We start from the raw sequence: 15832 nt of genomic DNA, 5'->3' as shown, positions 1-15832 counted from the left end.
TTAAAATTAAATTCTTCATACCAGGAAGTCTTATTTTTACTTGTTTAACTTGTTTTACCCTAATTTTAACTAGTTGAAAAGAAATTCTTGATATCAGGAATAAACATGTAAATGACATGCTAATTATTTCTTTACATAGACTGGAATCAAAACAAGCAATGTCAAATGGTGTAGCTATAGTAGCCTATGCATGCCAAAATAACACTCAAACTATTATATTTCAGTTATATACTGTAGGTGAAAACACTTATCTGCATTATCGTTTTCTTTTTCTGGCGAGAAGATGATAAGGAGACGGTTTGGGGCCTGGATGATCCAGGCAAAGATATCGGCGGTTCCGTAAATCTCATTTGTCTCTTTCTCAGTTGTTAGTTGATAGCATATTGTTTTATGACAAAATTAATAATCTGTGTTAGTAGCTGGCTACTAGGTTTAGGTAAATTACCAGCTGGTTGGCAAATAATATAATCATGTATAATTTAAAGTCTTATGTTTCTCATTTACAAAAAATGTTTTAAAGGAATAAAAACCTATTAAAAATCTATTAATAAAAATGAGTAAACAATTACAACCTTTGACTGACTGAGCTAGCCACATTTATTTATTAAATGTTGAATTTATCATTTAAACTACATCAGAATGTAACTGAAATAAATAAAAGGGTCATCAGACCTATAAATAATATATAATTTATGAGTAAAATTAGGAGACTCAGAAGCGGAGCAGTATTATTCACACAAAGAAATGTGTGAAGTTATTAAATATTGCTGATAGATGTTTCCATGTTTCCACTAAGTTGATAGGCTGTAAGATTGTTCCATTAAACAAGTGTTACTCCAACTCTCAGTCATATAACATAGAAAACAGTGGGGGAAACCACTACTAAATTTAAATTTTCCCACAGCCCTGGAAACAATTTTTCCTCACTCACTCACACATACACTGAATCGCTCACTCACTGACTCATTCACCCAACAGATTGCTCAGTCATTGAATCTAATTACTCACTTGCTCACTTACGAGATGCAAGTTATTTCTTCACTGAGCTAGACAGACCTACAGTAGGGGTTCTCAAAGTCAGTCCAGGGGATCCCTGTGTAAGCTTGTTTTTCTTACAATTTAATTGCGAAAAAAGTATGACATCACATTTTGAATGACTTTCAAATCAGAATAACCGGGAAAATTCTGATCTGGATGGATAGATGACAGTCGCATTGGCAGATATCTCAATTGTGGGGGTAAAAGTGACAAAAAAGCCAAAAGGGTAAAAAAAAGCCAAAAATCGGAAATGGGAATCAAGACCAGTGATGTAAACGTAGCCTAAGAAACAAAATTGTGTATGCATTGCACTTGAATTAGGACATCTCTTCACAAACCACTGTTCTAAAGTAAATACATAACTTATCTAGCTATGATTAAGTAGCTATTAAAATAGTTTATTCTCTCAGTAACTGACTGGCTGGCTGAATGAGTGCCTCAGTGTAATGGCAGTAACTTTGATTTGCCACTAGATGGAGAATACACCACGTAAAGCGATCCATAAAAACACAGCCCATAGGCAGATACAATTCTAGTTCTTAGTCTAGTTTTAGTATGTTAAGGTTGTTTAATGCTCATTAGGATAGTGTTGTTATTTGTTGTATTACGTAGATTTAATATTAAGAATTGTTGACAAGTTGTCAATCAGGTCTGCAGCCCTGTATTTGCTGTCTCTCTTGGGACTATACTTTGCCCCTCAGGGAATTATTCAACTTTGCTGATCTTTACACCTGCGTTTTCATTCTAAGTCACTTTGCTTAAGAACATCTTCTACATGCCAGTAAAGATCTGTATCTGCCTCAAACGTGCACTGTGGGGAGACTGTGGCGCAGTCTATAGGATGGCCGTTTCTCAGCCCACATACAGTACAAATCCTCTCGGGAGGGTCCAATTACCCACTTTCTGTACTGTGATCCCATCTGTATCTGTGACGCTCTCTGCTTTCCTTTGTATAAGTAAAAAAAAAGAAGCATAATGAGGGTGGTTTCTATTGTTTTTCTAATTAGCTGGGTGTATTTCCATAGCAGTGGGATTTGGTTTCCATAGCAGTGATGATTATTAATCAGCTAATTGAGCAGCTGAGTAGAAGAGTGCATTCACAGCTGCATTATTCAATGTGCTGTCTGCAGTGGTATAGCAGCACAGTTGAAAAATCATGGCCTCATCTGGATGAAGACTCGGTTGGATGAAATGAGTCGCTATGCATAACTACATTCATGGGAGGACCCATGAAGCATCATATCAGGCAGCATCTCTAAATTCAAGAATTTATTTATTTCAGGATTGTTATAATATGTTTTATTGTGTTATATTTGCTGTATAATGAAATCATTTTTGTTTTATGCTTCTAGGCTGGCATAAGTTAACTTAACATAAATAAATTGAGAGAATCTTTAAAACCACATTTTCCAAGTACCTGAGGAAGAAACCAACAAACGGTTTGAGCAGCCATGAAATAATTAAGGCTTGGTGTTTGTCACTGAAAATATGAAGTCATACAGCAGTCACTGCAAAGTTATTAAAAATCATGGAAAATTGATAAATGTGGCAGAAATCATGGAGTGTTTAAAAAATAATTTATAAAATTTACCAATATATCTCATGCACAGCAGTGAGCAATTATTTAAATAACATTCACAACTGCAGCAACAGTAACAAGTGCTTGAAGTTTAAAACAAAATCAGTGGGCAGTTACTGCTAGTAAAAATATAAGTAAATGTATTGATAGGCTGTTACACTTAAAACTGTGAGGTCTGAGTCTTTGATAGAGTGCTTGTTGTCACTGAGAACATTAACGTAGCCACAGGACAAGTAGCACTCAGCAACAAGACTGTTGATAGGGTCCGTGAAAGATTTTATTGCAACAACTGACCACAGGCTGCTTTATAGCTACCATCCAAAACTCATGAAAAATCACAGAAAGCACTTCAAATGGGTGAAGGCATTGAACTGTCAAAATAAGAGACAAAAATATTGGAATCAGTGACATCTGTGACTTCTGTGACACACAGCCATAATGACTCCTAGGAGAAAGAAAAGATGAGCAAGAATCTCCCACAAAACATTCCCATTCTATCCTGGCAATAGTCAAGCTCCTTGCAATATTAGACCATCTCACATCTGAATAATTTCAAACAACAATTGCTGCCATAGCTGGAATATTACAGTCTGTATTTTGTGCTGTTACACTCATATATTACCAAAAGATCATCAATTTCCCCACATCCAATGAAGATATTCAACACGCTGAACAGGAGTTTTTTGAACTGCGCATATTAAGCTCTCCTTCATACACAAAATGTGCTTTAGTAGGCAGTCACATTCGCTGATTGCATAATTAGCTGTAGCCTTTGTCAATAAGATGTTAATTTCATGCAGCCTGCGTACGCACCAACATACCATTATCAGGCTACATTTTGCCCTGCAAGTTTTTTGTACGTACATCTGACCCTTAGTGTATTATTGATGATGCAATTACTCTCACCAGTCAGGGAATGTTGTTAGCCAGGCCTTGCACTGTTGCTCACACAACTCAGGTGGATGCACTTCCATGAATGTAATGTAGCTTCATTTAATGTCATTTACAAGCATGAGAAATGCATATGAAATGCGCAGAGCAATTTTGGGAACTCTTGCTGCAGCCGACCATTGGTTGGCATCAGCAGCCACATGTTCTCCTGCTCAACCAATCACATACACACATCACTACATGTTCTCATAGAGAACCAATCGCTGCTCATTATCTGCACTGCTTATTGCATGCTACGCTTGCTGCAGCTCACAGGATTTCACTCGAAGGATTATTTCTCCAATAATCACTGCTCAAAGAATAGCTGCTCAGAGTTTGGGTGTAGGCTACCAGTTGGATAATCCATCACTGCGTTCCTATTCGGTGGCATCTTTTGCTTTTGTCAAGGTGCAGGTCCTTGGAGTTTTCCAAAACCAAAATCCTGCTATTGCTGTGTAAAGTAAGTGATGCCTGTGTTGTTTGGTTAGTGCTGCGTAGATTATCTACAGCCCAAACTTTAAACTCATGCACCCACCCTGCAGTTAACAAGGCTAATATGCCTATATGGTCTGCCAGACAATGGAAGAGAGCGTTATGTACTTAAGTAGAATTTGGTTATTTAAAATGAATGTACCAGGATTTATTTATCCTCCTTGCCTAGTTGTTGTAAAATGGCTTTTATTCATATCTTTCAAACCGGTTGTTGCTAGCCAATGTTGTTTGCACGCAATGTCTTGGTTTTTAGATGCCTATCAATGTTGCTAATTTAGGGCAGTTCACAGAAGTCTGCCTCTTATCAGACCCTCAAAGGAAAACTGTTTACTGTGCTGACAGGGAGTCAGCAAGTGTGATGAAGAGACAGTGCTCAGTTGCAAAACATCCGATCGGATCAGCATTATGTGAACTTTAGGTTCTCCATAATACAGTGTAATCATGTTTTGTATTGTTGGAAAACAATATGATATCAACATGTTAGCCTCCTAATGATCCTCAAAATATGTACTGTCTATTAAGCATACTGCTGTTTAGTGTGTATTTTTAGTATGTGAAGTACAGTATGAAAAAAACCACCATACTATTTTCCAACCATACTGTGGAAGTGTCCTAAGACGTGTTAGGCCCTTATGTGGCCAAGTTCACATGCCATTGTTGTTCTTGAAGGAAAACGTAAGTGAAATGGCACCTCGTTTTTTAAAACATTGTCAAGGTGTAAAGGTTAGGCTAATTGGGGGGGGTTACAGGGGAAGCTGTAGGAAAGCATGTGTGTATCTTGTGGAAATGAAAATTTAAAAGCAAATACATTTTCAGGAGCTCCATGCTGTGTGCCCAGAGGCCAGGCCCAGTGGTTTGAATTGTCCAGCCTTCAGTCAGATTATTCTGTATTAAGCCTTTCTCTGTCAACTTATTAGTCCACTGCAGCTACTGCCTGAGGTCAGGGACAGTGAAGTCAACATTAAAGCCCTTTGACTCTGCATGGTCCTTCCTCTCCAATGTTTGTGCTGCCATTTCTGTTTCAACTCTCCCGGTTAACATTCCCATAGTATGCACTTTCATACCAAATTAGAGTCTGCTTTCAATCTCATTAAATTCAACTCTCTCCATCAAAAGCTTTTCAGACATTCAATTTCATCTTCGCTATGCAGTTCCTCATGAGCCTCTGTTCACGACTGATGCCAGCAATGCCATGTCCCCCTGGTTCTTTGCTGAACGCTGTCTTCTCTGCCAATGTGAAAGGCTGCCTCATAGCCGTGACAATTTCCCACTCCTTCAGGATCAGTGCAGCCACTGCGGCAGCTCCTAAAGTTCCCGCAGCCACACTCAAAAATCATGCCAATAGTCATCTGCTGCTTTTGAACACTACACAAGGCGCAATAACAACATGAGCATCTAAATATGCTTGCATGTGCTGGTACGTTTGCTACTTGCTGCTGGTGCAATAATATTAATTATTATTATTATGATTATTATAATTATATACTATTATAAATTAAATAATAAATGAATTAATTTCAGGTGGTTGCTGGGCACTGACTCCATTTAAAAGTAGCATGTCCTTTTCTGATCCTATATCACCAGGTTGATTCTGCAGTGAGATATCAACTTGGACTTCCTGATCATCAGGAAACAGCAAGTGCTCTACTGTACAGATATTTTACCATCACTATCATATAATGTTAGTATGGTTAATGTCTGATTTAGGATCACAGTTTGTGATCAGTCTCTGTGCTGGAGGGATACTGGTATGGTCCCCAGATCTTTCAGGAAACAACAAGTGCTGTGCTGTACGCATAATTTTCTACCATTATCACATAATGTTAGTATGGCCAAGATCTAATCGGGGACCACAGCTTGTGTTCCATCTCCGTGCTGGAGGGATATCAGTATGGTCCCCTGATCTTTCAGGTAACAGCAGGTGCTCTGGTAAACAAATTGTTTTAGGGTTTGGCACTTGGATCATCTGCTGTTTGGGGGTTTTGGCATTTCTGCCATTTAGTAGAGGAGATGTATCGTGGTCCCTGTTTGATAAGTTACTGTACACTGATGCGCCACATCTAAAATAATTACATTGCATATTCATTAATATATTTAATCTAAATATGTGAGTTGTTCTGACTGAAATGCATTTACTTGGCAGCCTTATTATTATTAAATAAGTAGAGCATATTTTGGTACATCCAAAACAATTAGAATTTCACTTTTCTCAACTTTGTGCAAACTAACCAAAACAGTTTTCGTATGAAAATAATTCTGAGCTCTTACTGATATTACTGGGTTCGAGCCCAGACGTCCACAGAACATTTTCTATCTTAATTAACATCTTAGCTTCCCCAGGTCTGCACGCTGTTTGCTGGTCCACTTGCCAAGAGGCAACCTAAAGGATCCTTTCCTTTCTCTTGCAACCCAATTACTATGAACAAAGGAAGTGAGATGTAATCGTCTCTGAAGGGAGAGGGGAATAGGAGCCCAAGAAAGCAATTGCCGGGTATGTTGGCTTAGTGTTGGGGGGATAGACCCTCTAAATCAATGTCTAGAGCTTAATTAGACATATTAAATAAATGAAGCCTTATACAAACCTATTCGCATGACTGCACCAACACTAAACTCTTTCTGACAATAAATTGAAACAGCAATAGAAAAAAAAAACTATAGAAAATTGAAACAGCAGATGAGGCAAAGCTTTTATTTTCTTGAGGGTCCACACCTGTGTTATAGCAGATGGAGGAGAAAAATAAGAAGCAGTTTTAAATAAAAAAATATTATATAATTCTCTCTTAATGATGTCTGGAAGTGGAAGGCACAATGGAGTTTTCAATGAAAGAACTGGCTATGAACCATAAATATTTGATCCCCCAGATAGTTTACTTTTAGTAATACAGTCTTTAATGATAGCTGGCAGAGGTCAGATAACATTAACCAAATTGCACACAAATTCAGACTTTTCCAAAGCAGATGTTTATAACATGGAGCACTGAGCCAATCAGACAGCAGTGCATACAATCAAAGAGGAACTTGTTAAATTTTCGGGGATATGTTAATGAAAAATAAACAAATGCTGTATCATCCATGATATTGAGAATGGGACTGAGCCTTCAGCACTTGGTGGTTGATCTGAAGTTCCTGTCCTTTATCATTTTGTGCTTCCGTTGTAAATTAGACACAAATATAAGCCCGGGGCTAAGTGCTTCCAGCACTGCAACCCCCACTCTTCTGACCCCTCCTCCCATACATTCTAAAGTCTAATAACTCTAGCAGTTGTCTTCATCACCTTCACATGCTAAGAAAGCTGGGATTCAGAGATGAAGTGGCATCAGAAAAAGAAAGAAAGAAAGAAAGACAGACATAAAGAAAAAATAAATAAATGGATGAGGACAGGAAGTGTCCATTAACTGCTGCTCTTACACTCTCCCGCTGGCAGGGTGAATTCAACGCAACCTCCATACCTTCCTACCAGGATAGGGGGCGCCCTTGGGAACTCACTTCCAGTGCACAACCCTAAAAAAAATTGACATATTTTCAGAATCTGCTTCAGAATGTTCAGAATCATACTAAAAAGTCTGAAGCAGATTCTGAAAATATGTTTAATTTTTTGGGCAAATCTACAATAAATAAATGTTTTGTATACATTTTTGCCCCATATGTAAAATGGTGTGCCAAGGGATATAAATATCGCATCCCAGATTGACCAAACTGCTTTGGAGCAAACACCCCATTGGCCAAAACTGATCAGCTGAACTGGTAAAAATTGGCTACAAATGCAATCAACTATTCTCAAGCCTCATACATAATTCTCTGTTGACTTGCTGGTGTAATTGCAAAAACGGTGGGCCTGAAAAATCTGCATCGATCTGTTTCCGGTCCAGGTGTCCTTTCAACATATCAACCCCTTATTGGATACAAGGTTATGATATAATTGTGTACTTTGGCACGTTGTTTTGTGCATGCATACGTACAAGTCATTGGTACGTTAGTTAACTTAGTAGCCTCATATGTAGCTTTCTTAGCTTTGAAGGTAGCTAAAAGGCTCTGTAGCTGGCTTTAACATCTCAAAAGTTAGCAGCTGGCTAGCTAACTGCGAACTTGCCAGACAATGAAGCCATGTTAAATTTGGTTCACTTCATATCGCAAAAATGTCGCACATTGTAGCTAAACGAAGACTTCACTTCCAGTGCACAACTTGCATAATTTTGTGCTCATTTGTGTAATTATCAGTAGCTTTTGTCTCCACCAGTGTAAATTAATACCACAATATAAACTTACAACAAATTTTATTAAATTAACACATTCCACCGGTGAAAATATATTGTTGAGTGATATGAGTGTTTGGACTAGATAGCTGGCTAGCGCATTAAATAACTAAAATTATTGCAAAATTTAGTGATTGGTAACTAACTACTGAGCTACATTTATTAGGCCATATTGGTGACCGCCTAGGGCCCCAGTGTGGTTAAGTGACCCCTGTGTGGTGTTCGTTTATTTGTTTATTTATTTATTAATATATCCATGTTGGTATTATTCTCACGTTGCGCAAAGATGTGCACGTTTGAGAGAAATGCTAATACACCTGATAAAAGTAACGTAGTGACTACTGTACAGCATTTATTTTCATTCGCCTGTCTCTAATTTTTCCAGGCACCTAACTGGGAAGTGGGCTAGACTGTTCACTAACTGAGATTAGAGTGGGAGAGTAAGAGTGAGAATAGAGAATTTTCAAGCTGATGTATATGGCATCAAAACTCTACCCCTCAGGAGCCAAGAAATGCAAAAAGAAGAGTAATAAGCTAAATGAGGAGGGATGCTCAACTTGACGTTCTTCGTCTGTGTTGTTTGAGATACTTCGGAAATGTTAACGTTAGTTAGTTTTTATCATGGCAAGCTAGCTATAGTGTTTCCTGGGCATGGCAATATCAGCTTTACTTAGCTAAATAATCACAACACCAGCCATTTAGTCTATTTCATCTTTTTATGTAAATGCAGATGATTTGCTGTGTGTAATCCACATATTTATGCAAATAGTTTAATAGCACCAATGCATATGATATATTTGTTACATTTTTTGTTTAGAGTTGATGGTGGTTAATATTTTGGTGCAAATATGAGGGGGTAAGTCTACCATCACTTGTTTTACATCAGATATCTTAGTTAAATTAACACTGATCTACAATATCTAAGCAGTTTGATCGTAATAATACAATTTAGATTTTGAAATTTTTTATTAAATATTTATACAATTTAGCAATTGTACACAAAGTATGTTGTGCTATCTTTTGCTATGTTGGCTCCCATCTCATCACATAGACATTCAACTGCATGGAAACAGTTTCACTATAATACGACAGTATAGCTGAATTCTGATGCAAAGCGGGTCGATAGCTAGCTAGCTATCTAGCCAGCTTCACATTGGGTGTTTCTTTGAATTATGCATCAGTATTATATAATTATATATAGTCTAAATATGTGAATATATACCATACACCTCGACATGGATTATCCCTAACCGTTAAATATGCATTTGTATATAAGCATCATTATGCTCTTGCTGCTAGCTACTTGGAACAAGATTGCTATCTGCAATGTTGGCAGGTTGCATTATCTAGCTAACACACTATGCACCCTGACTAAATTTGCATTTTGTATGCATTGGTGTGCTTTGGCTATATTCCTAGAGAAGCCATGATGTCCACCATTGCCCTCAACAAGTGCCTGCTACTGCTAGGAACCGAGGTAACTGGCTCGCTAACATTAGCTAATTACAACCATACTGAAACCTACTGCAAATTGCTGACCATGGGCAACCAGTTTGCAAAGATATGTAGCCAAAACTGCTAATTTGCGAAAAACTGGTAGCCCAGGGCTACTGTTAATGTAGAGCCCTGTAATGAAATTCATGTTCATGATATCATATAATTATTTTATGAGGATTTAGGATTTTACCTTTAAAGGCAAAAATAAAAAAGTAAAAATCCTTGTCTTGTGTGCATAAACTAGAGTGTACAGGACCTGGAGAGGGTGGAAGGGGCCTGGTGTTAAGTGCAAAAGAGCTTTCTGCCCATTGAACTCAATTGACAAAACCAAGCTCATCTGACAACCAAAGAAAACCTCATTGGTCAATTTGAGAAGATTAGTGTGGGGAATAACTGATTTATAAATACTAAATCCGCATAAATATGTTTGTAAGCTGATCTAAATGCTAGTAACTGTAGTAATCTATGACTGTCTACTGTATATCGGCAGTGCAGTGTAGGGTAGGCTGCATCACAGCAACAGTGGACACGATGAGCACATTTGTTACAAAGTATCCTGCCCGAGAAAAAAACGTGTGTGCAGGTTGTTGTGTATGTAGTGCATCATGATAAATGCCTAACACTTCTGACTTTGCAAAGGGCCTTGAATATCTCCCAGACGGTAATGAGTACTTGGACTAGCTACATGAACTGCTTATATGTATTTAGCACATGAACTTATGATGTTATTACATTAATTTATTAGCCTACATATATCTACACAATGCCATAGATCTGCTTTGCTGACAAGAAATTCCATTTCACTCATCAATTGTAATTGATCTGCATCCTAGGGAGCAGTCTAATGGTATAAATGTGTCCCAGTGCCCATTTAATACTCCTTGATGAAAAATGCCAGTGTTTTCCAAGACAGCCATTTAAGAGCATGACGGTGTACTCATGGCTCTGTACTGTAAAAAGATGCTAAACTTTAATTTGACTATTCATTATAACCTAAATAAAAAATTAATGAAAACTGTTTTTGTGCATGGTTTTGGAGAACCGAAGATGCCAAGTAACCTATGCTTTAAGTCTGTAAATAATTTGTTCACAACAGAACATTTGATATTCCTCCAAGTCTGTTAATGATTTTTGGCTATTCTGCTAAATTTGGAGACCCAGATTGAAAATGTGTATGTATTCAGCAAGAAGCACCATTTTATAAAAATAAAAAACCAGTGGGCTGCATGTACTGTATAGAGTGAACAGAGACTGACGGTTGTGTTACCATCATAATACAGTTAGCACTGAAAGCCACAAACAGGGCTTCTTTCAGTCCTTTCTCTGAACTGGGGCATCTCACAATGAGCTCATACTAGCTGATAAGCCAGCTGGATTCCTGGTGACATGGCCTCCAATGCCCAACATGGCAGCTCAGCCCTGCTGAAGCACTGCCAGCCCGGATGCTAGCTCACCCTGGAAGAAAGCGAGAGCCACGGGTTTCTGATGTAGTCACTGCCCCTCTGCTTTTCTCCTTCCCTTTCTCTCATGCTGTGCTCATCTAAAAATGTCACAGCTGCACAAGCAGCATCGCAGGGTGTAAAAAAATTAATAAATAAAAATGCCCGAAAACCAGCCCTGTGATGTACGCTTGGCCTGAGTGAGGGCTCTTTTCTGCTTTATACCAGTTTGCTGAGTCATATTTTGTGAAAATTAAAAGCTAATTTTACCCTCTCTCTCCTGGTCCTCACCTCGCAACCAGGTTGATTCATTTGAACAATCGTGGTCATTATGAAAGGACAAAAAACTCTGCTGCATAATGAAATGTGAAACGTACTGCCTTGAGACATCAGGGCTGCTCATCTTCCATTACATAACATCTCTAAGTCAGGCTGTGTGCTCTCAATATGCACATTACAGCGGCTGGAGAATGAATGTTCGTTTGCTTTTTCAAACATATTTTTGTTTTAGCTGTGTACATTTTGTTTGAGGGGGTGGCAAACCCTGTGTCTGGCTTGTAGGACTGGTAAACAGAGATATAGAGCAGAACAGGACTCTAAACCACAGATACAATCGGCCAGAATAACAGAGTAACCTCACCATGTTCCAGCCAGGTTTCTTACGAGTCACCACGAAAAAGATTAGCCATGGTCAGTTTGGTGACATCATCAGATCATCAGGAATGATGTCAAGTATTACATAACTGTACAACCCCACCCCCCCGCCCACCCACCCCGCACACACATGCTAACACACACACACACGGACACACATACACAAACACACACACATGGACACACGGATGCACAGATCCCCCTCTAACCTCCAATTGACCTAACATCAATGACACTCACTTGAGAGAACATGCCGAACTGGACAGACCTCCTCTCAACGCATTTTTAGGGTGTGTCTCTACGCTGTCATGCACCTCAACTGCGCAAGCTTTGTCAGTCCTTGGACCATCACAATAAAGCCTTTTAGCGAGGTGACTCGAGCAGCATTCTAATCCTGGAGTTCCTTCCCGTGTTCCTTCCCTGCATTCGTTTCCAGAGTAGGCCAGGACCTGTTCGTGCTGCGTCAGGGCAGCTTTCAGCATTCCACCCCCCAGCCCCCCCCCTCCTCCCGGGTCTGATTACTGATGGGTCTGCTGTCCCATCCACAGCTCAGCATGTCCCCCAGGTGGCCATCAGAACTAGGAGATTATCCTACAGGGACACCCCCTCCCTCTGTCTCTGTCTCCCCCTTCCCCCCCTTTCTCTCTCCTTGCCACGAGACAGCGTCAAAGACAACCAGTCTGTAACCCCTTCAGAGCAGCACTACCAGTCCAGCCCTTGGCACATCAAGTCACAATTGTTTGTTTTTTTTTCTTCTCGATTTATGATGTAATGTAACTGGACAGGATGTTGAAATGCCCTACGCAGTGCTAAATCCTTTAAACACTGGAAAGAGAGGCAGCCCAGTGAGCCCTGAGTGTTACAGATGTGCTATTTTTTATATGAATTTGACTGAGATCTTAGCAGGGGAGGTTAGCAAGACACATTAAAAATATGGTGTGGCTGCAGGTGCTGAGAATGCTATGAAACAAACAGGTTAGCGCATTATTAGCATATTAACATGACGTGTGTTTTTCCTATGGGTACTTGTTAGGAGAATGGGAATACAGCTATTGTATGCTTATGTTTTGGCACTTTCTCAGCTTCATGCTAATTTACTGTGTTTCTGTTATGTTGTTATTACTCTTTTCTCATATGATACATACTGTAATTTATTTTACCCTGACAACCTTGCATGTCAATCTGGATAGTACGTGCTAAATAAACATTCAAAGCTAAATGCCACACAGTCTATGAAAGTACTGTTATTTTTCTCACAATCCTGGCATTATTTAGCATCTGTTAAAAGTCTAAATGTAAAATACAGTAGATGCATTGTCAAAAAGCACAGATTTTACCCAAAAGCAATATCCAGAGTAATTTGATGCTTCCATTCCGAAGACTCCCCGTTTGTTTACTGCATCACCTACACTCCCATCATGCCCCTCCCTTCCTGATGCCAGCATCACATAGAGAGTACAGTAGAATACAACAGAGTCGATTCAAGGTGCACCTCCAAAACTTGAATGTCTTATTGCTTATTGACCCTTCACAGGTCTAAAATTTGAAGTGGATGAGGGCAGGGCAGCATTTTCCAAACCAGCCGCCTAATGCCCCCCCCCCACCACCATAACGGTGAAAATCTTCTGCGACGTTAGGCCCTGTTGTCCCTGCTGCGTCATGCTCCACAGAGGGAGGTGCCTCCGTAACTTCAGGCTCAAATTTGGCCTGAGGGTGCCCGTGGGGGGATTAAAAGAATGGGTTGGGTTGGGCTGGGTCACAACAAACCTTAAGGCCTCACCCACCTTTTACTACCCCCCAGGACCCGAGCGCCCCTTTGCTCTCTGTCTCAGTAAAAAAATGCGCTTCTGCCTTTCCATCGCCGCTAGTTCGCTAGCCTCCCTCCCCAGCACTGCCACGTCTCACCTACCTGGTCCGGGGATGCCCGTGCTGTCTTGCCCCGCCTCAGGCAAGCCTGGAGAGGGGACGGTCCGGTGGGCCGCTTCCCCTGGCATGACTCCCTACGTCTCTGAAGCAACCCGGGAGGACAGGGAGAGAAAGATCGTCAAGGTGACGGATGGGGGAGGTGGCGACCGGAGGAGGAGGAGCGGGTTCTCGGCGTCCTGTTTGCGGGCAGCACCGGTGCTGGGCTCCGTTCCCCGCGCAGGTCCGTGTGCGTGTGCGCGTGTGCGCTGCGAGGGCCGGGCTGCGCGTGTTTGAGCGCGAGGGGTTCTCTCTCCGTGGTGCTGCAGAGCCGCGCTGCCGTCCGCATGAGGGGTCTGAGAGTGCGCCGCAGAATCCTCTCTCATTACAGGGCTTCCCGGAGCCGCCTCCCTCCCGCCCTCCCCCCGCCCTCCCCCTCGCCTCCCCGCCCGTGACTGGAGCCTCGGCGATGACGTCAGCGCCTTCCTCCCGCCTCTCCGGACTCCTGCGGCTGTCTGTTGGAGGAGGCTGCCCAACACTGCAGAGCTGGGAAGAGAAAAGGAGAGGAGGAAAGAGCGAGAGAGGAGGGAGAGAGAGAAGGCAAGAAAGAGGAGGGGGGAGAGTTGTAAGCCAATACAAAAGCAGGTAAATGAAATAAAGGGCCTACATTTGGGTTAACACTGCAGAGCATGAGAGGGGGTGGGGAGCGCGATGGAAAGAGATATAGAGCAAACGCAGATAATTAAGGCCACTCTCTCTCTTTCTCTTCCCAGCCTTTTGTCCCTGGGGACTCAAGACCACTTAGGGAAGGAAGGCATCTGTTCCTGGATCCTATCTCGCACATGCACACTTTAACCAGAACGCAGATGCTTAACGCAGAACACTTGCATCCGTTAGATCTCTTACCAATCAAGTCGTGTGCTTTTTAACCTGAAAATAACTACATGTGAAAAATGCTGCGTTTTCATAAAGGAGATCTGTGAATAGGCAGGTGCGACTCGATGTTAACGTTACGTAAAAAGCATCCTGGGGCGTCCGTCAACCCAACAGTGTCACACAAAGAAATGAACATCTGTTGTTTCATTGGACACAGCCCCTGGGAGGGATGCGGTGATTTGGGAACATGGTGTGAAGGGGAGGGAGCTAAGACGCTTCGGTGAACGTACATGCTTTTGAGTCACCATTGAGTGCACACTGGGCCACGTGAGAAGTGACCGCGACCGGGGGGGGCCTGGGCCCATCCCTCGACCCCCCCTCCCCCCACCCCCCGAGTGCTCTGCAGTGTTCAAGTAGAGGGATGAACTTTGGAAGAAAACACAATTGGGGTTCCTATGGCAACTGTGCTGTGCAACATAGGGAAGCAAAGGAAGGTGCAGAGTGGAGACTCTTTCACCACTGCAGTGCTGGGGGAGGGTGGCTCTTGGAGGTGGGGATTTTGGGGGTTTACCATACTGACACAAAGACGGGAGGATGTCGCACGGTGCATGAGGTCATTTCTTTTGTGCAGTCAGTTTCAGTTTTGTGTTCCTAGAATGGGGGGTACTTTCAGCATTGTCCCATCGCCACCCCCGTTCCAACAACACACAGACAATCTAATGTGTTCAGCCTGCTTGCTCCTCAGTCCACTCAGCTGTACAGGCAGAAGCTTCTCACTTTGCTATTATTACAGCTGCAGAGCTGCTGATAAAAGGTTGATAATCAACACAATGAATGTGAGATCCCAAACCCTGGTTCTGGATATGAAGGGAAGCACTTATCCCATTTGATAACTCTGAAGGAAAGAAATACTTACTTACATTACAATATAAAAACAGACTTACCTCTACTTTACCATAGACCGGCCAGCAGCGTATGGGCTCCTCCTCTGTAGCCGTGTTCATCCCAAGGTTTCGTCCCATCATGGAGTTTTATCTTGCCACTTTTTTATACCTCACTTGCTTTTTGGGGGTTCAGGTCTGGTTTTGCCCAATTTTCCTTCTGTTACTCTGTAAAGTGTCTGTGTAACAGTTCTCTGTAAAAATGCTACGCAAAAAAACTTGATTTAATTT

The 15832-nt window shown here is 41.3% G+C and overlaps 1 protein-coding gene across 1 annotated transcript in view; it reads right to left on the bottom strand.

The window, feature by feature from the left end:
* Positions 1 to 14183, bottom strand: part of nacad (NAC alpha domain containing) — a 31860-nt gene extending 17677 nt beyond the window's left edge. Inside the window, exon 1 of the mRNA XM_035430613.1 lies at positions 13792 to 14183. Within this exon, the coding sequence (XP_035286504.1) occupies positions 13792 to 13876 (85 nt within the window). The 5' untranslated portion in view covers positions 13877 to 14183. The remainder of the gene's footprint in view (positions 1 to 13791) is intronic.
* Positions 14184 to 15832: the final 1649 nt, after the last annotated feature.

The sequence above is a fragment of the Anguilla anguilla genome, chromosome 1 (genome assembly GCF_013347855.1).
Source record: "Anguilla anguilla isolate fAngAng1 chromosome 1, fAngAng1.pri, whole genome shotgun sequence".
NCBI classification, from domain to species: Eukaryota; Metazoa; Chordata; class Actinopteri; order Anguilliformes; family Anguillidae; genus Anguilla; species Anguilla anguilla.
This window is presented reverse-complemented; position numbering and strand designations above follow the sequence as displayed.